The sequence below is a fragment of the Prinia subflava genome, chromosome 19, assembly GCF_021018805.1.
Source record: "Prinia subflava isolate CZ2003 ecotype Zambia chromosome 19, Cam_Psub_1.2, whole genome shotgun sequence".
Classification (NCBI taxonomy): domain Eukaryota; kingdom Metazoa; phylum Chordata; class Aves; order Passeriformes; family Cisticolidae; genus Prinia; species Prinia subflava.
In genome coordinates, this window is record NC_086265.1 from 9,178,675 (window position 1) to 9,202,631 (window position 23,957).

Sequence of the window (23,957 nt, forward strand, 5' to 3'; positions counted from 1 at the left end):
GCGATAAGGAAATGCATAGATAGGATGCAAAACCCCACTCAGGCCGTGCACGTTGGCCCTGCTCGCCATGCACCCAGGCTTGTTCTTTCCTGCAGAGCACCCAGCACACGGAGGGGGTGTCAGGGACACCTCAGGGGCTGCTGTGGGAGCAGGGCTTGGCGGAGTGCCCCAGGGCACGAATCCCTCCCGGTGCCACACACCCAGAGCGCATCTCCAGAGAGGCCGCGGAGCGCGCAGAGCCCCGCCACGCACGCACACACGCCCCGGAGCTGCTCCCGCAGGCCTGGGAGAGGACGTGTGGGCCCGAAAGCCGGGCTGCCTTTATTTCCCTCTTGCCTCTTTCCTCCAGCTGGCTCTTCAGGCCACCGGGAGAGAGCCAAAGCCTCTCTCCTCCCACACCTCCAACACACACGCACGGGGAAGGCTCGCTGCAGCGCCGAGCTCTCGTGCAAACGCTAAAAGTTGCTTAGGAGGGTGAAATCCGAGGAAGCGGAGCTCTCCCAGCCGCTCAGCCACCACAGACCCGGGGTCTGGATTGAACAGGGGAAAACCCATCGAGGTGCTGGCGGTGGTGGAGTGAAGAAGAGCTGGGGAGGCTGGAAGCCGCTCCCCCCGCCCTGGCCTTTAGCTCTTGTGCTCCGAGATTAGAGAGCCCCGGCCTGGCCGCTCTCCGGGAGACAGCGGAGACCTTTCATGCCTCTTTGAAGAGCCAAGATAGTGTCGGCCTTGGTGCAAGCCCGGGCTGCAGACAGGCCGGGAGGCGCGGGGGCAGCCGGCTATCTCAGCATGCTATCACCCTGGCTCCCCCCGCCACCAGCCCCATTCCCACCTCCACCCGCTCCAGGCACTTCACCGTCAGCCACCCCGGCCTCCTTTTTTTTTTTTTTTTTTTTTTCTTTTTTTTCCCCTTAACTCCCTTACCATCCCTTCGCTTTGTCATTCATTTCTGCGGGTCTCCTTATTTATTTACTTCTGCGCCTCGCTTATTTATTTCTGGCAAAGAGGAGGCTAACAAGTAGCTGGAAGCACTGGCCAATATTTAACTAAGATGGCTGGCCATCAGGTCCCTTTTGTTTGCTTGCAAATTAATCATCCAGCGCGCAGTCGGCGCCAGGGTAGATTTATCACACACAGAAGGGGGAATGAGGCGGCCGAAGGGAGACAAAGACTGTTCGCACCTTCCCGCTTTTGATCTTAGATTAGTGCAGCCTCCCTTCATAATACGAGTCTCCGGGGGGCTTCGTCGGGGAGGTCACTCGGAACTGGCGGAAGTTTGCACGCCATTAGGCAGACGCTGGAATTGGAAATCATAAGCAGCAAACATTTTATTTTCCTGCGCGAGTGGGTGCGGAGCGCGGCGCAAGGTGCGGGGCGGGCGCGGAGGGCGGCAGCGACTCCGGTTCCTGCCGCGGCGCCGAGGGCGCGCTCCAGCGGGGCGGGCGCGGGGCCCGGGGCGCGGCGGGGCCGGGGGCGGCAGCGCTTGTCCCGCGGGAGCCCGCGGGCACCCACTGGTCGCCGTGAGAGAGCGGCGGCCCGGTTGGGGTAAACTGCAGTAAACTTCTTGAAGCCGCCGGGCGTTTGCTGTGGACGCTGATAAAGGGAAGACACAGGCTTTGGGGGTTCCCACCGCGGCAGGAGCCCGAGAACCGGTTCCGAGCGGAGGTTGGGAAGACTCGCTCTCCTGGTCGATAAGCAGCCGCACAGCGCAGCCGAGCGCTGCGCGGGTAACCGGGCTCCTGGCTTGGTGAAACACATCAGGCTTCCCCCCCCTCATCCTCTTTGAACGCATTATTCCCGCTTCCTTTCCTCCCTCCTCCTCTTTTCACCCCCACCCCCGACCAAAGGGGAGATATTTTGGTGAATGCAAAGCGATCCTAGACGCTGGTTACTACAGGGACTTCACCAAGCTGGCGCCAAGCGCTCTTAACCATGTGCGTCAAAAATGCAATGTTAGAAGAGCTAATCACTTTAGAGGTTCCGCTCCCATCTGCGCGCAGCCAGCGCCGAGCCCCCGCGCTCCCCCGCTCCGCTCCCGGAGGATTATCCTCCCCTCGCTAAAGCAGGGTGGGGGGCGTCAGGAGATTCCCCCCCTCCCTCCCCAGGGCAGGGCAGTGCTTCGGCACCTCCCAGCGCTGCCTGACACGCGTGGGCGCTCCGTGCCCACCACACGCACAGTCACAAGCCCCCTCCTGCTGCCCTGCGCTGTCACACACCCATACCCACCCTCACCCACCCCCCCAAGGGATATATCTCCCCAGAAACTTCCCGGGAGGATCCTGCCCGGTTCTTCCCTCTTCCTGGGGTCGGATCAGACCCACGCGTGACGCCTTCCCCGGGGGGTGGCTGGCTCCATGCGGGCCCGGCTTCACCCGGAGCTGGGCCCCCCCCGCCCGGCGCTGCCCCGGCCCGGGCGCAGGGAAAGCCGCACTTCCCGTCTCCTCCCCGCGCACCTCGTGGAAGAGGAGGGGTGTGGGAGCGTAACCCTGTCGGCGCCGGTGCCAGCCGAGTGGCCTTAATCCGCAACGCCGAAGAAAGAAAGGGAAAAAAAAAGGAATAATAAATACATTGAAATCCCATTTTCCAGCGGCCTCCCGCTTCCCTGCGCGCACCCTCCTCGATCAGGAGCCGCCGGGGCCGGAGCTGATCCAGCGGCAGCCGCCGCCCGTCCGCCGCAGCCTCCAGCCGCCCACCACAACAATAATAACGGCGGCCGCGGCCGCTGCCGCCGCCGGAGCCGAGCTGCGAGCGGGGGAAGAGCCGCGGAGCCACCCCGAGCCCCGGAGCTCACCCCCAGATCGGCGGGGGGAAGGAAAGCGCCCGGCTCCCGGCCTGGAGGTGTCGTTTAAAGAAAGCAACTTTGCCGGGGAGGGGAGAATCGGCGCGGGGGCAGCGGCAGGGGGGTGACACCAGCCCGGCGGCCGCGGGGAGCGGCGGCGGCCGCGGCGTTCGGGGATGGGCGTGCGGCGCGGCCGCCTCCCGAGGCGGCTCCGGGCCGGGGGGGACACAGGGGTCCCCTCGCTACGCTACCGGCGGCGTTTGGGGAAGGGGGAACGCGGCTTCGGAGCCCTGCACCGCCAGGCGTGGAGCCCCCCCGCTGCCGGCGCTCGGGAAGCTCCTACCGGGGGAAAGCGGCCGGGCAGTGCCCAGGCTGCCGGGGCGGCGGGAGGCCGGGGCCGGGGGGCGAGGCGGCCCCCAGCACCCCCCTAGAGGCGGGCGCTGCCGGCCCCTTCCCTCCTCCCTCGCTGCTCCCTCCCCTCTGATCATGTTGACATATTCACACGGCCCCAAGTACTAGTGATGCTTTGCTGCAGCGTTACAGTTTCCGACACCTTCTTTTTATAACTCGGCGCTGTCCCCCTCCACCCGAGCTGTCAGAACCCCGCCTATGGAGCCTCACAATTGGTCCGAAAGCGTCAAAGAGCCAATCAAGGCGGCTCCAGCTCCCCTGTAACCCACAACACATCCCTACGATCGGGTGCACGCAGAGCACAGACTCACAGGGAATTCTCAGAGCCGAGAGGCTCCTTCTCCCTCTCTCTTCTCTCTCTTTCTCTTTTCCTCTCTTTCTCCCTCCCCCCTTTTTTCTTTTCCTTTCTCTTTCCCTCTTGCTTTCTCTCTCTCTTTTATAGAGACGACAGTATAATTCTGCCAGATTTTTTTTTTTAAGCAGAGCGAAAGAGAAAGAGAAGGGGAAAAATAAATTAAAAAAAAAAAAAAAAAAAAAAGGAGGAGGGTGAAAGAAAGAAGAGATCCTGATGGAAATCAGGGCACCCTGACCAGCTCCTGCTTGGGGAGTGAGGAAGGCGGAAACGAGATTTCCCTACAAGTTTTTGCTGCTGAAGGTTGCTCGGGAGCCTTCCTCGGCCGGCGAGGGGGGGTGGGTTTGTTTGCTTCTTTCTGCTTTCCCTCCTTTCGCAGCCTCTGCTCTGCAGCCTGACCGTACGGAGGAAAGGTGGAGGGGTGGGGGGGAGGGGGCAGAGAGCCAGCCACCCCGAAAGAAAACCCAGCTTCGAGCCGTCACCCTCCGCCACGGAAGAAGAGAAGGGCGATTGGGACTAAGAGAAAAAAAGAAGGAAAAAAAGGGATTTCGGCTTGTCCAGCCCTTCTGCGGCAACAGGAGCAGACAGCGAACCCGGTGGATTTTTTTTCTTCCCTTCTTCGGCGTTTCTTTTCCAGCGCAAGGACTTACACTCAGGAAAAAAACGCAAACAACTAAAAAGCAAAACAAAACCTCAGAGACCGAACACGAGAAAAAGCAAGACTGATAATGAACAATCCTTTTAATCCGCTGTCCCGAGGGCTGGGGATGTGCCCCGGCTCGGGAAGTTGTAGGCTGTAGAAGTTCTGCCTCTCCCTCATGTACTCTGCTGTTTAGAGCTTGTTTCCCCCAAACCTTTTTTTTTTTTTTTTTTTTTTTTTTTTTTTTTGGTGTTTTATTGCTGTTATTGTTATTATTTTAATTTTTCTTCTTCGTGATGTGCTGTTAGAAACCACTCCGGGACTACTCCAGCAGTAGGAAGACCGAGGAGTGGAGTGGATGAATTTACCGATGAGAGATCCAGTAATCCCTGGGACAAGCATGGCTTATCATCCTTTTTTACCGCACCGGGCACCGGACTTTGCCATGAGCGCTGTGCTGGGACATCAGCCTCCCTTCTTCCCGGCTCTGGCTTTGCCTCCCAACGGGGCTGCCGCCCTCTCCCTTCCCGGGGCTCTGGCTAAACCCATCATGGATCAGTTAGTGGGGGCTGCAGAGACTGGCATTCCCTTTTCCTCCCTGGGTCACCAGGCAGCAGCCCATCTGAGGCCTTTAAAAACTCTGGAGCCAGAGGAAGAGGTAGAAGACGATCCGAAAGTGCATCTGGAAGCTAAAGAGCTTTGGGAGCAGTTCCATAAAAGAGGCACGGAGATGGTGATTACCAAATCGGGAAGGTAGGTCTGGCTCGGGGCTTCGTGCCTTTCTCCCCCCCTGTCCCCCACCCCTCGGTCTCTGGACCCCAGCAGGGTGAGGCTCTTTCTCCGGCGCTTTCCTCCGTAAATCTGCTTTCACCTGGAGTTATAGAAAGCTTTAGGCGGCTGAAGATCCGAGCCCGTCTGGGCCACCACGCTGCCGGGAAAAGCCCGAGCACGACCCGGCCCTGCTCGGCGTGTGCGTGTGCAGGGGTGAGAGGGTCCCTTCATGGTTCAGCAGCTTAATGCGTGCTGGAGAAAACTGGGAGCAGCAGGAAAATAATTTGGGGTTGGCGAAGGGGCTGGCCTGCTTTTCAGCCTCTCTACACGCAGTTTTTCTTCCTTAAGAAAGGGGAATGAAGGAAAAAATCCTTCGGAGCGGCGTCTGGCTGCTGGTGGGGCGGGAGGGCAGATAGGCTCGGTGTGTCAGGCTGTGCCTCTCCCTGTGCTGGGATCTCGGCCGGGTTTGTGCTGACTGATTATGTCCGGAAATTTACAGAAAAGCTGACAAAACTCCCCAGCCGTCCTGCAGCCGCTGCTGGAGTGGCAGGGAAGGGTTTGCAGCTCCGCACTGCCTGTCCCTGTATTTATGTAACCTTCACGTGGGAATGAATGAACACACACGGCGCGTCCACGCTCGGCATTTCTGCTTTTTATAGGTTTACCCGTCTGAAATCTCTCTCTATATTCGCTACTCATTGACATCTGGACTCTTTTACAACTCTGCCTATTGCTGTGATGATACGTAGGGTGAAAACCCCCTTTGCACCCGGGTGTTTTTCTAAGGGGCTCTCTGAGAAACCTCCCAAACTCTCCACATGTGGTTTGCCAGGAGAATTACTCGAGGAAGCCACTCCTGAAAAGTCTTCTTAGATGGCCTTGCTGGAGCTTCGCCTGTTTGCAAAGCACCAGTTGCAGGCTACAGGCTCAGGGAAAAAAAAAATAAATACAAGCCCTAAAAGCAGCAAGGAGAAAAAAAAATTCTCGCCCATTTTACTGCTTCCCCGAAGTTTTTTTCTGTTAATTGTGGTCAAAAGTTTTTGCGTGAAAGCCTCGGCCAGTATTAAGAGCTCTTACATGTTGCAAAGTCATGTGTTTCCTTTTAAGTTGAGATTTGCTGAATGCCAACCACTCGATATAATAAACAGCAAATTTGTGGTATCCTGTTGCAGTTCCGAGCCGGAGCTGCGAGCGGGGTTTGCAGGGAAGCCTCGGCGCACCGGGGGATCCCTGGCTGGCCGGAGCTCGGGGAGAGCCCCGGCAGCCACGCTGCCCTCTCTGGGGGTTTTTTATTCCCGTCTGCGAAGTGTAAAACTCCGCACTTTGTCGGGAGCTTGGGTTGGAATAGTTCAGACGGTTTATTTTATCGGGGTGCGATCAGCTCCCGTTTCTTTGTTTAGCAGGCCAAAAGGAAACTAATGAGAGATCAGAGAGCCCCAAATGGGCCTTTGCTGTTTAGGAATGGCAGAGAGAGGTAGGCTCCTGCAGATTTCTAGGGAATGCGTACCTTTCCCATCCAGGGACCATTTTCCCCAGCAACTTTTAAGCATTTGAGAAACCTTTTCGCTGGGGGTGGTGGTGGGGGAAAACCTTTTTGCTGGACACAAGCTCACTCTGCTGCTTTTGAAAGCTGAAGCAGTTGCTTGGTAGAGGCGCTACCAAATTTCAGAAGCTTATTTAAACGCTGTAATTAATTTTATTTTATTTTTGTCTTGTCTTTTCTTCCCCCCCCCTCTGCTCCCCCCCCCCATCCGCCTCCTCCCTCCCCCTTCTGCCCATAGGAGAATGTTCCCTCCATTTAAAGTGAGATGCACTGGACTGGATAAAAAGGCCAAGTACATTTTATTGATGGATATTGTGGCGGCCGATGATTGTAGGTACAAATTCCACAATTCCCGGTGGATGGTCGCCGGCAAGGCTGACCCTGAAATGCCAAAGAGAATGTACATCCACCCGGACAGCCCGGCCACCGGCGAACAATGGATGTCCAAAGTCGTCACCTTTCACAAGCTGAAGCTCACTAACAACATCTCTGACAAGCACGGATTTGTGAGTGCCTTTTACACCTTCCTTGGCCCTCCTTTTCCCCTCCCTCGGCACCCGGCCGGAGCGGGGGTCCCGGGGGGGTTGTGCCCGAGCACGGCGGCTGCTGGGCCGGGCCGGCCCCGCTGGCAGCCCCGGCGAGCGGCCGGGATGGGGGAAAACGGGGCAGAAACGCCTCCCCGCGCACCCGGGGACGGGCATCTGTCCCCTTTGTAATAGTCCTCGATTTTTCCTCCTGCTGGGGTCAGAATTAAAGCCTGGAGTTCACTCTGTAACCTCCCCGTGCCATGCAGCGTTAACTTTAGGGATACATTTCCAGCGGAGCGCAACTCGATATTTCTCAGAGCTGCGGTGACTTTATATATCTATATATATTTTTAATAAAGTCGATCGCACTTTCTAAGCGGAGGAAAACGATATGCATATGTGTATAAAGGGCTTAAAGGCCTAAGTACGCAAACGTTTAAATCTATATTAATCTGGATAATGTAAAGCAAGCCGGAGTGAAAATAAACAGGGACCAAAAGCAGAGGTCAAGTTGCCCATTCATGTCTATCCACTCCTTTACATTCACCGGGTGTGCAGAGATAAAAACTTACCCTGAGAGTGAAATCAAACAAACCTGCTGATAAGTGCTCTGTCGATCCTGGCCATTTCTTTCTATTCCTGGGAAAGCCTCCGCCTCGGAGCCGGGGCTTGCTGGTGGTGGCCGCGGCCGGGGGATCTCTAATGTGCCGAAGATTGCATTTGGTGCTGTGATTTGATTAGACGATGCATTTTTGCCGTTCGCACAAGGCCTTAAGTGAATTGGGGCACGCAATTAGACCGAGCCGAGGCTCTCGTGGTGGTGTTGCAACCGTAGCTGCTGCTGCTGCTGCTTTACTTGGTTTTATTTTTTTACACTCTGAAATCAAAAGGCATTGCTGCGGGAGCCCAAACTGCTTCTCCCCCTCTCCGAGCAGAGCTCCGAGGGGATTCCCCCCTCTCTCCTCTCCTCCGAGAGGTCCAGCGAGAGCCTAACCCCGGCCAGCCGGAGCTGTCAGTACTTTTAGCTGGATGCTGCGAGGCGTGTGCGTGTGTTTGGAGTGTGCTTGGCGGGGAGGAGGAGTGAGGGGAGGAAGGAGAGGGAAGGCAAATTAGAAGGAGAAAGTGCCGATGGCTGGGGGAAATGCTGCTCCTGCTGACCGTCTTCTTTCCCCCCCTCCTGACCTCTCTGCTGCCGGCCGCTGCCTCCCCCCAGACCATTTTAAACTCCATGCACAAGTACCAGCCCCGGTTCCACATCGTCCGAGCCAACGATATCCTCAAGCTTCCTTACAGCACGTTCAGGACCTACGTTTTCCCGGAGACTGAATTCATCGCAGTGACCGCATACCAGAATGATAAGGTAAGGAGATTAAGAGAGGATTTGTTTTACGTGTTTTGGCTTTTAAGAGAACTTTTACTCTGCATTGTTCCCTTAAAACTCACGAAGCCCATCCCGCTCTTCTCTCTCTCTCCCCTCCCTCATCTTTCCCCCTAAAACCTCCTTGATCCAACTTCGGGAAAGTGCTGGGGGAGGGGGTCGAGCACTCTCCTAATACCGACCTCGGGGAAGGCAATTAAAAGGAGGGAGGACTGGGGGTGAGGGCGAGAATGTTTAGGGCTTTCCTACCCTTTTCCCCCCAATAAATCTCCCCAATGTGAGAAAAGGGATGGGGTGGGGTTTGCTGCTCTTAGTGTGGATTTAATCTAAGATGCATCAGAAAAAAAAAATTAATAAAAAAGGCTCGGCTCCGTGTGTCGAAAGACAGAGTGGGAGAGCAGCGGGGCTGAGATTTTGTAATTCTTCCTGGCCTTTGTGCTGTTTTAGCTCCTTTAACAGCAATTGGCAATAAGGCTGGAGAGCACGTCTGGTTCCTATTATTATTATATTATGAATTTTTTTTTTGCATCCTGCAGTGTTTTATTATTTTTTGTGGTGCAGAAATATGCTCTGGTCAGAGAGGGGTATCTCGCTTGAATTTAGCTGGAAGGGCCGAAAAAGCCCGTGTGAGAAAGTTTTGCAGCGCTGCAAATGCTGCCTTTCCATTGCTGCTGGTTTATTGTGGCTTGCGATGAAGGTGGCATATTTGGGAGAGTGGCAAACGGCGAATTTACGATAATTAAGTCAAGTGGAAGGAGCCAAAAAAGGGGCTTTGATTTTTTTTGTTGTTGTTGTCTGTGAGTTACAACTTCGCGTGCGTTGAGCGCAGAGGCTCTGGATGCGCAGCGCCCGCTCGCTGCAGCTCCCCTGTGCCCCTCTCTGCCCCTTACATCTGGGACCGTAAAAAATTCGGGGGTGAAAAGGAGGGATCTGTACCCTTCTGCCCTCGGTTTCCAAAAAGCCGCTTCCCCCTCGGGGCTCGGGCTATTCTCCGCTCTCCCTGCAGCCGGGCACTCGCAAGGAAACTGAAAGAAGACGCGTGTTCGGGGAGCAGGCTTTGCTGTGGGAGCGATGGGCAGGGCTGGCCGCCCGCTCTGTCAGCTGGGGGCGGCTCGGCTGCGGGACAGAAAGGAGCATATTTGTGTGATTGCCATGAAATCGGCTGGGAAGCGGCGTGCGGAAGCGGCGGGGAGCGCTCGGCGCGGCGCGGGGGGAGCAGGAGGCACGGCCGGGAGCACCTGGGTTAAAAGCCCCGCTGGTTTTAGCAGTGGGGTTTCCCTGCTCTCTCCCGATCCCGTGTGTGCGGCGGGGGTGACTCAGAGCCAGGGCCGCTCCTGCCCGCGCTCGGGGTTTCCTTTTCGGGGCCATCCTCTGCTCCTAAGCTGGGGGGTTGCTGTGCTTCCAGCCCGGTCCGAGGCCGGGGATGGAGCGGCGGGGAGGCGACATTCCCGCTCGCATCCCGTTCCAGCGGGGTGACCCCGGCCGGGCTGTGAGCTCGGCTTTGTGCACGGGACGTGCGGGCACCGGGCACCCGCGGGATGCCCCGCAGCCCCCATCCCTCCCCACAGCCATTCCCTGCCATAACCTGAACCCGGAGGAAACCCAAACCCAAAAAATCCCACGCACACCCCCCTAAAAAATATGAACTGACTCCTGGCACCCCTGGCGCCCCAACACACACGGAGCATAATGCGATTATATGAAGTATTTTATTATAGCAAGGGGGTGGGTATGATTCCTTTGCGGTTTAATTATGGTATTTAAAGAGTTTTAAGCACAGGCATAACTTGCATGGATCTCATTGCACGGCTCAGTTAATTCCGATGTGGTGGCAGCAACACGGGGCTCTTTCATTGCCACCGCGGTCCAGGTCACCGGCCGGCCCGGCGGGGGATTGGGGACTGGCTGCCTCCAAAGGGCTCAGCAAAACCCATGGATTCACCCAAAAAACAGGGACTTTTGCCCCCTGCCCTGTCCTACTCCTGCCAGGATCCTGCCAACAACTGGGAAAAGTGGGGTTTGCTTTTGATTTTTAATACAAAAATCTCCTTATTCTGCCCCAACCCCCTGGCTATATTTTTTTCTCTCCTATCCTATAGATCACACAATTAAAAATTGACAACAACCCCTTTGCCAAAGGTTTTCGGGACACCGGGAATGGAAGGAGGGAAAAGAGGTGAGTCTGGCTCGATTCTGTGCGGGCGCCTCGTTTGGGTTTCACGTGTTAAGCTCAGAACACGAGCAGAGGTCAAAATCACCTTGCCTCGCCTCCAAACCACACTTCCCCCCGCCAAAATCCATAAGGATCTTGGCGTTAATAACGTCAAAGGGATTGCATGGGAATTCTTTCCTGCTTTCCACGTTTGGTTTTCACGTCGCAGGGGATGCCTGGCCAAAGGGAGTGCAGTGCATTAAGCAAATATTACCGGAGAAAAACTTTCCCTTGAAATTTTGAGAGGGAATATTCCAGTGTAGTTTGGATCTGGGGCTGGAGAAAAGGGACAAGTGAGGGCTGAGCACTGCTTGAGTCTCCTCTGGCGTTTTTCTGGGGACTGCACTGAAAAGATTAAAACGTGGAGGAGAAACATATAAATAAACTGTTTGGACAGAGGTATCTCATGAATATGGAAGTAATTAATGATAGAAGATTCTTTATATTTTCCGCAGCAGGACACAGTTTGTGCTCCAGGTAGGCAGACAGAACTCGTTATAATGAGACTCAAGGCTTTTATTTTTAATATAAGAAGAAACTACAGGGAGAAAAAGGAACAATTTTTTTCCCTTTGATGGGGGATATGTCTGTTTTGTTGTGTTACAGGAAACAGGATATTTTAGCCATTTGCACAGGGGGTTAGATAATGAATAAATCGATCTGTTCCTCTTTTTTCAAACGAACAACAAAATAAAAAGGTGGGGGGAACGTGGTGTAAACCAAGAGGCCTCTCTCCCTGCCCAGCACACACACAAACATGCACACGCCAGCTCCTCTTGTCCATCAGTGTGAAAATAAAGCCAGCGCTGGAGCCACAGGACGGAAATGATTTCTAATTTCTCTAAATATAAATAGATTTTTTACTCCGGGTTAATTGTTGGTGAAAAGATTACATAAAGTGCCTAACAAAATAACCACTTCCTAGCAATCTTAGCAACCATTAAGATGGCTCATATCTCTGGAACATCCTTGCCTTTTAAAAGCTAATCTCCAGGGAATGCTTCCCTCTCCCCTCCGCCCCTCGTCTTTAATATCAGCCCTCGCCGAGGAGCTGCTCACGCTTCCAAGAAATCTCCTCTTATTAGCAGCCAAGCCCTGCGTGCCAGAAACGCGCTGTGCTCCTCCAGGGAGCCGCGGCTCTCGATTCCCCCGTGCTCCTGTGCCCGAATGGGAGCTCCGGGAGGGCCGGGAGGGGTCCCGGGTTCCGTGCCCGGATCCCAGCGGGTTCTGTGCCCGCAGGAAGCAGCTGACCCTGCAGTCCATGCGCGTCTACGACGAGCGGCAGAAGAAGGAGAACCCCACCTCGGACGAGTCGTCCAATGAGCAGACGGCCTTCAAGTGCTTTGCCCAGTCCTCGTGTCCTGCCGTGCCTGCCGTGGGCACCTCCAGCCTCAAAGGTGAGGGCTGGGCCCCCTGGTCTCCTCCGGGAGAGCCTGGCTGCCGGCTCTGTGTGGTGGCCAGTCCTGGCCTGTGCCACTGCCCTCTGGCACCGGCCCGTTTTCCTTCCTTTCTTCCTTCCCTCTTGCCTTCCTTCCTACCTCTTTCCTTCTTTTCTCATGTTTTGTCTCTTTGCTCTCTTCTCTCTGTTCTTTCTCTCTTTGGTTTTTCCTCCCTCTCTTTCCCTCACTGTTCTTGTTTCCCTTCTTTTTGTCTTTCCGTCTCCTTCCTTCTTCCCCTCACTCTCTGCCTTCCTCACTCTTCCTCTCCCTCTCCCCCCCGGCCTCCCTCTCCCCGTGCTGCTCGTTCATCCCTCCCCTCCTTGGTTCAGAAAGGAGCCAGCTCCGAGTCAAGGGAGCAAAGACAGACCACGGGGCAAAAGTTCAGAACTGGAGTCACTCCATTAATATTGCTCACTGAATCTGTTACCAGAGGAAGGATCTTTCCCCTGGATACAGTCCCGAACTTTGTTATACAAAAGTCACCCTGGGTTTCTCCGTGCGGGGTTGGGAGCTGTCTGCAGCTCTCTCGTGTGTATTAATCCATCCCGGGGCGGGGGGGGGCAGGGGGAGGAGGAAACAACCTCTTTTTTGTAGTTGCTTTACTCGTTTTTTGAAAGGCCTGCCGAGCTGAGGGGAGGGGAGCTGGGAGGGGACCCGAAAAGCAAACCAGAGCTTCACACCTGGGGCGCTGAAATTAGGAGATGAAGTGCAGAGGAATCCAGCGAAGCCGTGCATGTGTTTGGGGAGGATGGGGGGCCCAGGGGTGATGAAGACGGCTGCGGGGTGTCTCTGCGAGCGTTTGCGAGGTTTGCCCATTCAAAGAGATGGAAACTTTGGAAAAATTCGTAGGAGACGCATCCCAAGGCCCTCCAGCCCTGCCCCGAGGCTGCTGCTGTCCTGTTCCTCCTCTCCCCCCTCAGCAGCCGGGGAGGGAGGGGGATCCCTGGGGGCTCCCGGGAGCCCCGGGGAGCGGAGCCCTGGCCCCGGGCCCGCCCGGCTGGGGGGTCGCTCCTCGGGGCCGCTGCTTTGTTTCGCAGCCAATTTTGCTGCGTTGTGTAAAACTCGGGCTGGCTTGGACGGGGTGGGCGGTGGGAGCCGGGGGCAGTATTTATTTATATAATAATAAAAAAGGGAAATATTTTCATACAAACCTCTGGCCGGCCAGGAAGCGTCTCTGCCCCCTCTCCCAGCCCGGTGGGGATTTGGGGGTGTGCAGTGCCGGATCCCAGCGCCGGGCCCCCTTTGTTTTGCAGATCTCTGCCCCAGCGAGGGAGACAGCGATGCAGACAGCAAAGACGATCCCTTGCTAGAAGGCAACGAGTCGGGCAAAATCAGCACGACCACCGCCACCACCCCAGCGCCGGCCAGCTCCGCTGCCACCGCGGGGGACGACCCCCGGGACAAGGGCGGCAGCCCCTCCAAGAGCCACTTCTTCCCTGGGGACTCGGCAGGGAGTCGGAGCCGAGAGAGGACTGAGAAAGCCCCTCCGGACTCCCGGCACAGCCCGGCTACCATCTCTTCCAGCACCCGGGGGGGAAGCCTGAGCGGCGAGGAACTGAAAAGCCCCCTCAGGGATGGCCCCAAAGTAGATGAGAACCGGCTGCTGGGCAAAGAGCCCTTCACCCCCCTGACGGTCCAGACCGATAACACGGCCCACCTGAGCCAGGGACACTTGCAGAACCTCGGCTTTCCCCCTGCCCTGGCGGGCCAGCAGTTCTTCAACCCGCTGGGGAACGGGCACCCGCTGCTGCTGCACCCCGGGCAGTTCGCCATGGGGGGGGCCTTCTCCGGCATGGCCGCGGGCATGGGGCCCCTCCTCGCCACCGTCTCCGGGGCATCGGCCGGGGTCTCGGGACTGGACAACACGGTCATGGCCACGGCCGCGGCCCAGGGACTCTCGGGAGCGTCGGCGGCTGCTTTGCCTTTCCATCTGCAGCAGCACGTCCTGGCCTCACAGGTACTGCACTCCCCGCGCCGCCCTCCGGGCCGGGGGGGCTCCGACCCTGGGGACGGGGTGGGCAGCGGGCACCTCCTTTAATTCCCCGCTTGGGTGTGCCCCCCCTGCCCCTCTCGGGGGCCACTCAGCGCTTGGCAGAAAGTCTTGGGAGGGAAAGCTGTGGGCGGGGAGGGTGGCCCGGCGTGACCCCCCGAGCTCTGCCCCCCTCCCCGCTGACCTCCAGGGCTCCACCGGGGCAGGGCCGGGGCGCACTCGGCGCTGTGGGCGCGTCCCGGCCCGGGGAGCGGAGCCGCTGGCGGGGGGGTGTGCCCGGGGCTGCCCCGCGGAGCGGGAAAGGGTGGGCTGGACCCGCGGTGAAAGGGCGCAAGAGAATCGCCCGGTGAGGGGGAGAGGGGGGAGAGACCCCTGGGCGCTTTGGCTCCCGGTGGGCCCGGCGGGAGCGGCGCGTTGCAGGGCAGAGCCCGGGCAGGCTGTGCCCCGCTGCGTGCCCGCGTGTTCGGGGCAGCGGGAGGGCAGCTCTCCGTCCCGCCGTGCAGCATCCCGCGGTGGGCGTGCGGGCCGGTAACCCTGTCGTCTCTCTCCTCCCGTCCCGCAGGGCCTGGCCATGTCTCCCTTCGGCAGCCTTTTCCCCTACCCCTACACCTACATGGCGGCGGCGGCCGCCGCCTCCAGCGCCGCCTCCAGCTCGGTGCACCGGCACCCGTTCCTGAGCGCCGTGCGGCCGCGGCTCCGCTACAGCCCCTACCCGCTGCCCGTGCCGCTGTCGGACGGCAGCAGCCTCCTCACCACGGCCCTGCCCGGCCTGGCCGCCGGCTCCGGGGAGGGCAAGGCGGGCGGGCTGAGCGCCAGCCCCGGCTCCGTGCCCCTGGACTCCGCCTCGGACCTCACCAGCCGCTCCTCCACGCTCTCGTCCGGCTCCGTGTCGCTGTCCCCCAAGCTGGGCGCCGACAAGGAGGCGGCCACCAGCGAACTGCAGAATATCCAGCGCCTGGTCAGCGGGCTCGACCCCAAGCAGGACAGATCCCGCAGCGGCTCCCCGTAACCCCCGGGCCCCGGGGGCTCATTTCAAATCAGTCTCGCAGTGCACTTTGTTTGAAAGAAACCACATCCTCCACCCCGCGAGTGTTTTGTTGTTGTTGTTGTTTACCCCCTCCTTCATTTTGTTGAGGTTTTTTTTCTTCCTCTATGTTTTGGTTTTTTTTTTTAACATATAAAATCCCGCGGCGTTTTGTGCGTGCTTAACAACAAAAAGGGATCTGGTGGAGCAGGGAAAAAGGGTCGGGGATGGGGGAGCGCGGGGTCGGAGGCTCCTCACAGGGAGCAGAACTGGCCGGATCGAGGCACCGGAGGGGTTTGTGGCATCCTCCTGTTATTATTATTTTTTATCAGTGTAAAAATAAAAACTCAAAACCAAAACACACCAGAAAAAAAAAAAAAGAAAAAGAAAAAAAATACCTAAAAGAAAAAATAAAACAAACAAAAAAAAAATCAAACAAGCTTATGAATAAAAATTAAGTAAGAGAAGTGATTTTTTTTTTCTCTCCGAAAGAAAAGTGTGTAAGTAACTCGCGTGTTGGTTCTTCAACAGTTGTTTCCTGGGCGGGTTGTTAACCACAACCCCCTTAGTCGATATTAAGGGAAGCTGTGTGTTTAAAATATTATTGTGATGTCTGAGAGCCAGTTGGTGGCTTTTTTTGCATGTTCCAGAGTAGTCTGCCTTTTTTCTTTTTTTTTTTTAATTTTTTTTTTTTCATTTTGAGGGGGGTTGGTGGTATTTTTTTTTCAGTGGGGTTTTGTTGTTTATTTTTAATGCTCGTTTCAAATCCCAGGGAAGAAAATTATTATTAATAATAATAAAAACAAAAATAAGACCTTTGTCCCTCTACCTTAAACATCCTCCCTCGTAGCAACAAAAATAAGAAGTGTAGTTGGAAAGAAAAAAAAATTGAATTTATTTTATCTAAAAACCTCTGTAGCTCGACTGTAGATTTATCACAGCTTTCCCTCTTTAATTGTATATGCAATAACAAGGTTTAACATACTGAGAAGAAGAAAAGAGCGGACACTATTATTAAAACAAAGTATTTATGTAATTATTTGATAACTCTTGTAAATACGTGGAATATGAATACTCGAAATTAAACTTTAATTTATTGACATTGTACATATCTCTGTAAATACGGCTGCAGCTGTCTTTTTTTTTTTTCCTTCTGTTTTTATTTTCAGTCGTTTTCATTTCAAGTCGGTAATTCCTTTAAACATAGATCCCGACCCGGAGGAGAAATTCCCCCATTTGTGAGGGCTCCGTTTTTAAATCAGAGCTCAGCCCAGGAAAACCTCGTCCTTTGGTCAAGGAGCCGAATGCAAAAGGCAAAGAGGAAAGAAACCAAATTAATCAAAGACCTTAAAAAAATTCAAAGAGAGAAAAAGACAAAGCAGTGTGCCATGGTAGCTTTTAATCTTCGATTTCTTCAGTGTTCCAAATGTCAACAACCACAAAGTTATTTACGTTTATACACGACAACAGGCTTCTCCAGTGGCTTGAGAGAAAAAAAAAAAAAAAGTGAAGATTCTAGGATTTTCTTTACTTTCTATTATTTTTGCCCGTTTCCTCGGTGTGTCAGAAAACAACCCTGCGATGGAGTTTTACTACTGTGCTTATTGTTGTCTTTGTTTGAGTGAGTGCATATTTTCTTGGGTTGAAAGTCAGGTGCTCAGAGCTGGTTCAAAGAAAAAAAAATGAAGGTATATTTTGTGTTATATAAATGTTGAGAAGTTCTTGCTATTTTTTTTTCTGTAATTTTTCCCCCCCTTTTAAAAGTCACTGAAGTTTCAATAAATTTTTATTGAAATGTCTTGGGCGTACTGTGAAATGCCTTCACCCCAACCCTCCCCGAAGTGCCTGGGAGGATGGAGGGGTTGAAAGATATATATCCCTCTTCTGCCTTTCTCCCCCACCCCCTTCCCCGCTCCCAAAATTAAGATATTTCCCCTGGAAGGAGCCAGTACGAACCAGTCGAGGTGGTGTCATTTGCATTGTTGGGGGGAAGGACGAGTTTTAAGCAAGCTGTTTAATGCACCTTTTCCGCCTTTATCCCTCTCTCTTTCAAAGTCGATCCAGAGGCTACTAAAGTCACCTCTTTGAATGGAACAATATTAAGTGGCGTTTGAAAAGTTAATGAGAAAGGCTCAGCTATGCTTTTATCTGTCATAAATTAATAACGCAAAAGTGAAGAATTAGAGAATAGATCGGTTAAATTTTAATGCAGAGCCCTCCTTCAAAGTTTCCAGGTAAAGTGCTCAGGAGTTGATGCTGTTGCTGGGCTCGTTTTCCCCTCCTGTCCGGGCAGAGGGTTTGGCTTTCCCGGTTAGTTTTCGCCTAGAAATACACGGGTTTGAAAAATCTGTTTCTCGCCCTTTTGTTGGAATCGCCCCTTCTCTCCCTTAGGCTCGCGATATATCGAGATTAAACTGGAAAACGGCTGGAACGGGGGCAGATCTCCAGGCTGGACTGGTGGCCTGGGAGGTCACCGAGAGGAGAGCTGAGGAGAGCTGGCAGCCCCTGCTGTACCTCTGCCAGACTATGAGCACATCCCCTAGCAGAACATATATATTTCTTGTTAATGAGATTTTTTTTCCCCCCCATCCCTTCAACAGTTAGTGGCCCGTGTATTGGAAAGCGATTCATCCTCCGCCAGTAATAAATATTATAAGGATGTACTTCCAGCCCGTATCCTGTTCTATGCTCTGCCTGCCCCTCGGCCCGCGGCCCCGGTTCCTGTGCCGGCGAGATAAAGGGAGACCCAGGGGGTGAAAGTGGCGACGGAGTCCTGCTGGAGTGGTTTTTTTCCCTCGATTTTTTAATTTAAAATTCCCCCCACGAACCCCAAACTGTTCCCCTTCGTGGGGGAACGGGACCCTTCGCATTTCAACTTGGGGATGGGTTTTTTTTTAAAATCCACGCGGTTTGAGTGGGAGAAAGGTTTGGGCAGAGCAGGAGATTTTCTCCCCCTCTTCCCCCACCTTCGGACGGCCCAAGGTGACGGCTGCTGGAAATGTCACTTGACCTGATGCTCTCCTGAGCTGGCCTGGGCGAGGAGGGGCTTTTAGGGATAGAGGCGGCTGCGGGTCTGGCAAAAGAAATGAAAAGAAATCCGCCCGACGAAGGCGGCGGCGGCGGCTGCGCAGCCCCCTGAAGGCTGCAGCCCCACGAGCCCCTTCCACACGGACCCTCCGCGCGGGTGGGAGCTGGAGCGGCTCCGGGGAGGGAATCCAGTGCCGAGGGGAGCAGAGCCCTGGCAGCCCCCGCGGGAGGGACATCCATCCATCCATCCATCCCTCCATCCATCCATCCCTGTACGGGGAGCCGCTTTCCCCTCCGCGCTGAGCTCCGGCCCCAGCGGCAGCGCGAAGGCGCCGGTGCAGGACAGAGCCCCCGGTCCCCTCGCTCGCATCTCTTTGGCTTCAGGAATCGTGCGGGGAGCTCGGTTCTTTCCCTCTCCCAGCTGCTGGTCCCCCAGATGGCTCTTAGAGGGGGAGAGGCTCTATGATGTGTGTACGAGTGAGGAAAATTCCCTAGTTGGTGGGGAATTCACTGCTGACGGTCAAGAGGAAAGCAACAGACACCCAGCCCCAGACCCTGCTGCCCATCTCGCTCTCCTGCCAGCCCAGGAGCGCGGTAGCCGCTCCGCAAGCCAGGCAGGCACCGGCAGCCCCGGGGCGCCGCAACCCCCGAGCTCACGGCTTATTCTTTTTAAGGCTGAGGGTGCAGCCCGATCGCTTTAAACCCCCCCTTTCCACGGGCCTAACGCTGACCTCCCCCTCGCCTTGCCCTTGCAAGAAATCCGTGTACCGCAGGTGTAACTCTGACTTGCAAATGGCTTTATCTCCTGTGTATCTTATTTGTATATAGTAACGTTAATGAGTAACTCTTGTGGCGCTTGTGGATGGAGGTAAACAGCGAGCAATCTCTGTGGATTATCCTGTCTATTACTCACCTGGCGCCTGTCTTGATATCCTCAATGGTTTTATGGCTGATGCAGGCGACCCGGCGCTGGGTGGGGGCGGCCGGCGGCGGGGGGGCTCCGGCGGGGCGCCGGCGCCACCTCTCGGGCAGCCCGAGCAGCGCCCCGAGCCCCCCGAGGGGACGCACGGCCCGTGGGAGGGGGCACGGGACGCACCGAGGGGGAGCGCGGAGGGGTGAGCCGGCACCCCGCACCCCGAGCCCGGCACCCCGCACCCCGCACCGCGGCCGGGCTCTGCTCGGAGCCCAGCTGCCTTTTACCCACGGGAGTTTCTTAGCCCCGAGTCCAAAGTCTCTGGGAAAGCGGGGCCGCGGCCGCCCCGCCGGGATGGAGCGGGGGAAGAAGCGCCGAGCGCTCCCCGGAGCCGCAGCTCCCCGGGGGGCAGCGCGACACCGACACCCCGGCGGGACGGGCACCGCCGCCGCCGGCGCGCTCGGCCCACGCTCCGCTATTAGTTAATTATTGATTGATTACCAGTGAAAATTTATGACCCTCTCTCTCTCTCTCCCCCCCCTCCCCAGCAGCTTCCCGGCCCCTCGCACGCACACACGCTCCTGCCCTCTGCAAACACTCCGGGGGAGGCGTGTTGTTGTTTTTGGCCTTGACAGCTTCCAGGAATATGAAATATTTAAGCCCTTCGGTCGATCTCCCGTACCCTGGACGTCCTTTTTTTTTTATTTTTTTTTTTATTTTCTGTGTTTTGGTTTTTTTTCCTTCTCCCCTTTCATGTCCCGGCCCGGAGGCTCCCCCGTCGGCCGAGCCCCCTCCCCGCACTCAGCGGCGTGCGGGATCGGAGCACGCCAGGCCTCGCAGATCAAAGGGACCTCTCCGGCCTCTGCACAAGAGGAGGGAAAAAATTAAAAAAAAAAAAAAAAAAAAAAAAAAAAAAAAAAAAAAAAAAAAAAAAAAAGTTGATTTCTCTAACGATTGTTCGTAAAAGTATTGGAAGCAGGGACCATCCCGCCTCCTCCCTCGCCTCGGGCTGCAGGATTGCACCGGGAAACTATTTTGGGAAGGCAGAAAGAGGGTTTGGGAGAAGGGAAGAGAAAAGAAAAGGGGAAAAATTAAAAATATAGAGGAGTTGCTTGAAATTTAGCAGCCGCGTGTCTGCAGGAGCGCACACGCCGTCTCGGCTCGAGCCCGAGCCGCAGCCCCCGGCGGGCGGCGGGGTCGGGGCCGCTCTCATGTGCGCTTCCCAAATGGGGGAACTCCAAGCGCCCCAGGGTGCCCGTGGGTGCGCGGGGGGCACCCTCCAATTCCTGCCGGCACGGCCGGGGCGAGGGGCGCTGCCAGGGGTGACCGCAGAGCGCTGCTCCTGGCCGGGGCTGCCGGCCGGCCGGACGGACGGACAGAGGGCCGGCTGGGCGGCCGGAGAGGCTGTTTGCTGTCCCGGGAGCGCGGACGGGCCGATGCGGCGATCGCCTGGAGGCGCTGGAGCTCGGCAGCGTGCGGGGACCGCCCCGCCGCCCCCCCGGTCCCTGTCACCCGGCCGGGAGCGACAGCCGGCCGGGCGGATCCGCGCTGGAGGCGCCGGGACGGCGGGGCTGGAATCGTCTGAGGGGGAAACGGGGCGGGAGAAACCTCCCTCCTTCGGCACCTCCAGCCGCGCCTCGCGGAGAAACCCCGGTCCGCGGGGCAACCGCGAGCCCTCATCCTGCTCCCCGCGGTACAGGCACGTCCCGGGGGAGGGAGGAGAGCCCCAGAAGGACATTCCAGCCTGGGGGTCTGGGGGTTCGCACCCTGACCCGCCGCCCTCTCCCGCAGCCCGCCCCGACCTGCAACCATCTCCCTTTGCACCTGAAGTTTTTTGGTTGCGGGTGGGGAGAAAAAAGCCAGCGGTTCCCAGGGAGGCAGCCCCGGAGGGTGATGCCTTGGGGTTTTTCTTGGTGGCATTTTTGTTTCGGTGTTTTGTTTGGGTTTTTTTTCTTTCTTTTTTTTTTTTTTTCCTTTTTTCCAGCCAACCCCAAACTTCCCACGTATTATTCTCCCCAAACCCCGTATTATTAGGGAACAATTAAGGCGTGTAAAAACACGACGAGGCGAAGCCCTTGAGCTGGAAGTGGCCGTCCAAGGCGCTCTTTCAGCTCCTGGCCCCATCCTCCCGCCCCGGCGCGGGGGCTGCTGCTGGCAGGGTGAGCCCCGAGGCCGGGCCGGGGCTCCGGAGCTCCCGCGGGGCTCTGGAGCTGCGCTTTCCTCTTCTGCCACCGCTCCTTCGTGGAAGCCCCAACCCGCAGCCGCCTCGCAGACACCACCTTCGGGCTTTCCCTTTTCTAATCCATCCTTTTTAAAAACTTCTTTCTTCGGCTTCTTGCCTTTTTAATTATTTGATTATTCGAGAATAAATACTTAATCATTAATAAATTTCTAAACGCTCTCAGCCGAAACAGAGTTCGACCTTTAGCGCAGGTAACCGCGGCCATAATTCCTGCTGAATTTCACCTTGGTCTCAGCAAACTAAGCTTTCCCTCACCCTGCCACATAAAAACCTTCTCAGAGAAGGCATGGAAATAAAAACCAAACCAGCAGCGAGCGGGTTGGGCCGTGCAGAGCCCACCCGACCCCACGGACACCCCGACTCCCTCCCCTCTGCCTCCGGCTTCTCCCCTTCCCGAAGTCCTTCCAAGCTTTATTTCCTTTCAAGCCACCCGAGCGCCACTCAGAAAATAAAGTTATCAAGGAAATTAGCCCGAGAGAAAAAGCCAGTGGTGCTTTTCCCCCAGGAGCTGCTCCTTCCAGTGAAGGTACGAGCGGAGCGGCTCCGGGGACGCGGGGTCCGGCTTGGAGCATCCCATGGGCTGGACTGACGGGTCGGTAAAACAAGGAGGTATTTTTGGGGCAGGAGCAGGCGGCAGGGAGCCAGCTGGAGGGGTTTCTCCAAGCTTTTCGCGGAGTTTTGGGTGTCTCTGCAGGACAGAGGTGCCGCCACCGCGCTGCCCGGCCGCGCTCCCCGGGGAATGTGGCACTGCAGCGTTCTGTCCCTCCGGCCGTGACCGCTCCCGGGCGCTCTCGCCTTTATTTTCCATAGGTTTCTTGGAAATCCATTTTTCCAGCTTTCCTCACTGTCCATTCGTGGCCTTCCCGGTGGATTTTCGAGGGGAGATTTTTTTTTTCTCCTCCGTTCTCCCGAGTCCTTTTTCAGCCGGTTTTCTTTCTCCCGTCTCCGACCTCAAAAGCAAGCAGAAAAAACCTCCTCAAACCTAAATACAATTATAAACCAGCTCAGGAGGCTCCCCCGCTTCCCTTGCTGGAGCTGGTGGGGGTAGGGGCTACCCCTAGGAAAAGTGAAAAGCTCGTTTTAATGGGCGGTCATTGCTAAATCTCACCTTAGGGCCAAAACGACTCGCGACCCATTGCCCTCCTTACGATGTATTTATTTGTCTCGGTGGCACCAGCCGTCAGTCATCAGTGCGGGGGTGAGCCCCAGGGCCGCCCCACGGTGGTGGCGGTGGTCCTGCGGCTTTTTTGGTTTGTTTTAAATATGATTTCTCAACAGGAACCCTTCCAGAGGAGGAGGAATAACCTGTCCCGGGAGGGCTCCTCGGGGAAACACGGGCGGCACACGCGTGGGAGCGCGGGGAGCCACGATCCCCTCCGAGAATGGGTTTGGTGGGAGCGAGCGGGGTTTGGTTCGCAGCCCGGAGGGTTCGCTCCCGGGAAAAGCAGCTCCTGGGCCGGCAGGGACATTATTGAACGGATAACAAAGTTTTCCTACAGTAACAACAACGGAGGGGCAAACCAATCCAGAAATCCGAGTCCAGTAGCCGCCGCCAGAGCCCCCGGGCAGCCGGGAGAGCCCCGCCGACCCCGGGACCGGGCAGCAGCAGCTCCGGACAGCCGCCGGCCGAGCTTGCCTGCCGCAGCTCTGTGAGGAGCTCCGGGAGCTCCAGAGCAGCTCCGTAGCTGGAAGTCTTTCTGTACTTTCTGTACAGCTTTCTCCGCACATGAGACTCAGAGAGCGCTAAGATGTTTCATATACGTTTCAAATCTTTATATAGCCCAAATACACGTGTTTGTGTAATTCTGTAAAGTTGATGCACAGAACTGCGGCTGTGAGCGCAGGTTTTTCACCCCACGCAGGAGGTGCGCGGTGTGGGACGCCGGGCGCGGTGTGACCTGTCCCCGCTGCCCGCACAGGTCCCCTCCGGCCCCGGCTCTCCCAGGGTCAGTCCCGCCTGGCCGAGCACAGCCCGACTGCGACTCGGAGGCTCCAACCTGTGGATTTGGGATCTATGGCTCGGTTAGTGTAGCGATACTTTGGCTGTGGCGTGTTTTGGGTAAATTCATCTCTGCCAACAGCAGTTCGCTGAGCAGCCCCAGGCTTTGGGGACAGCTTTGGGGTCCCTGACCACCGCCCTTCAAGGAGAGTGTGTGAGTCTCCCCGGTACTTGTGTTCACACCCCTTTCACTGTTTTGTCTCCTCTGCCAAATATTTAACCAGGGGTAAGGAAGAGAGAGAAACCATAAATTTCATCCTCCTTTCCCCCAGCTCGCCATTCTGGGGTCAGGAGGCCGGAGCGACGGCGCGGGAGTGCTTGGCCTGGCTGGCTCCGGTCAGGGAGGGAGGGAGAGAGGGACGGAGGAAGGGATGGATGGATCGGGGACGGGGTCGGGATGGGGAGAGGAAGCTCCATCCTCGTGCCCCAGCTCATTTCCTCCTGAAATGGAGAAATCACGAAATCAGGGAATCGTGGAGCCACGGCAGCAGGCAGGACTGGCTGCCCGGTGCCAGCAGGAGGACGGGTCGGCTCCTCCCTGCTGGGGGTGACCCTCGGCCGGGACCGCTGCGGCCGCTCCGGGGCCGCTCCGTGCCGGGGCCGCTCCCGGGAGCAGGGCCGGTCTCTCCGGGCCCGGTGTCGCCTCAGCCGCTCCTGGAGCGCCACCTGGTGGGAGCAGCCCGGCAGCGCGGGCAGCGCTCCGCGCCGGGGCT

The 23,957-nt window shown here is 56.6% G+C and overlaps 2 protein-coding genes across 7 annotated transcripts; one reads left to right on the top strand and one right to left on the bottom strand.

Moving 5' to 3' along the window:
- Positions 1 to 1,300: 1,300 nt before the first annotated feature.
- On the bottom strand, positions 1,301 to 3,264 carry LOC134560342 (uncharacterized). Of its 5 annotated transcripts, none has more exons than XR_010082719.1 (3): positions 2,789 to 3,113; positions 2,451 to 2,511; positions 1,301 to 1,590 (listed from the first exon to the last, which is right to left on the bottom strand). XR_010082719.1 is itself a non-coding variant. In XM_063416234.1 (3 exons), the coding sequence occupies exons 1-3, from the start codon at positions 3,262 to 3,264 to the stop codon at positions 1,326 to 1,328; spliced, it is 471 nt and encodes a 156-aa protein (XP_063272304.1). In that variant the 3' UTR covers positions 1,301 to 1,325. The 5 variants fall into 5 exon arrangements, 1 of the variants encoding a protein (XP_063272304.1); XR_010082720.1 differs by having other exon boundaries at positions 2,610 to 3,113; XM_063416234.1 differs by lacking the exon at positions 2,789 to 3,113 and adding an exon at positions 3,120 to 3,264.
- Positions 3,265 to 3,737: 473 nt separating this feature from the next.
- On the top strand, positions 3,738 to 16,862 carry TBX3 (T-box transcription factor 3). Of its 2 annotated transcripts, XM_063416232.1 has the most exons (8): positions 3,738 to 3,877; positions 4,488 to 4,932; positions 6,732 to 6,999; positions 8,234 to 8,380; positions 10,498 to 10,574; positions 11,850 to 12,007; positions 13,303 to 14,006; positions 14,602 to 16,862. In XM_063416232.1, the coding sequence occupies exons 2-8, from the start codon at positions 4,538 to 4,540 to the stop codon at positions 15,046 to 15,048; spliced, it is 2,196 nt and encodes a 731-aa protein (XP_063272302.1). In that variant the 5' UTR covers positions 3,738 to 3,877; positions 4,488 to 4,537; the 3' UTR covers positions 15,049 to 16,862. The 2 variants fall into 2 exon arrangements, with proteins under 2 accessions (XP_063272302.1, XP_063272301.1); XM_063416231.1 differs by lacking the exon at positions 3,738 to 3,877 and having other exon boundaries at positions 3,964 to 4,932.
- The last annotated feature ends 7,095 nt before the right edge of the window (positions 16,863 to 23,957 follow it).

Excerpts from the sequence above, each read along its gene's own strand:
- TBX3 (XM_063416232.1), top strand. The coding sequence starts at position 4,538 with ATGAATTTACCGATGAGAGATCCAGTAATCCCTGGGACAAGCATGGCT. Across the intron at positions 8,381-10,497 it reads CCGCATACCAGAATGATAAG|ATCACACAATTAAAAATTGA; the intron begins GTAAGGAGATTA and ends CCTATCCTATAG. Across the intron at positions 14,007-14,601 it reads AGCACGTCCTGGCCTCACAG|GGCCTGGCCATGTCTCCCTT; the intron begins GTACTGCACTCC and ends CCCGTCCCGCAG.
- LOC134560342 (XM_063416234.1), bottom strand. The coding sequence starts at position 3,264 with ATGATCAGAGGGGAGGGAGCAGCGAGGGAGGAGGGAAGGGGCCGGCAG. Across the intron at positions 2,512-3,119 it reads TGCCCGGCCGCTTTCCCCCG|GCCACTCGGCTGGCACCGGC; the intron begins GTAGGAGCTTCC and ends TTGCGGATTAAG. Across the intron at positions 1,591-2,450 it reads CACCCCTCCTCTTCCACGAG|CGTCCACAGCAAACGCCCGG; the intron begins GTGCGCGGGGAG and ends TCCCTTTATCAG.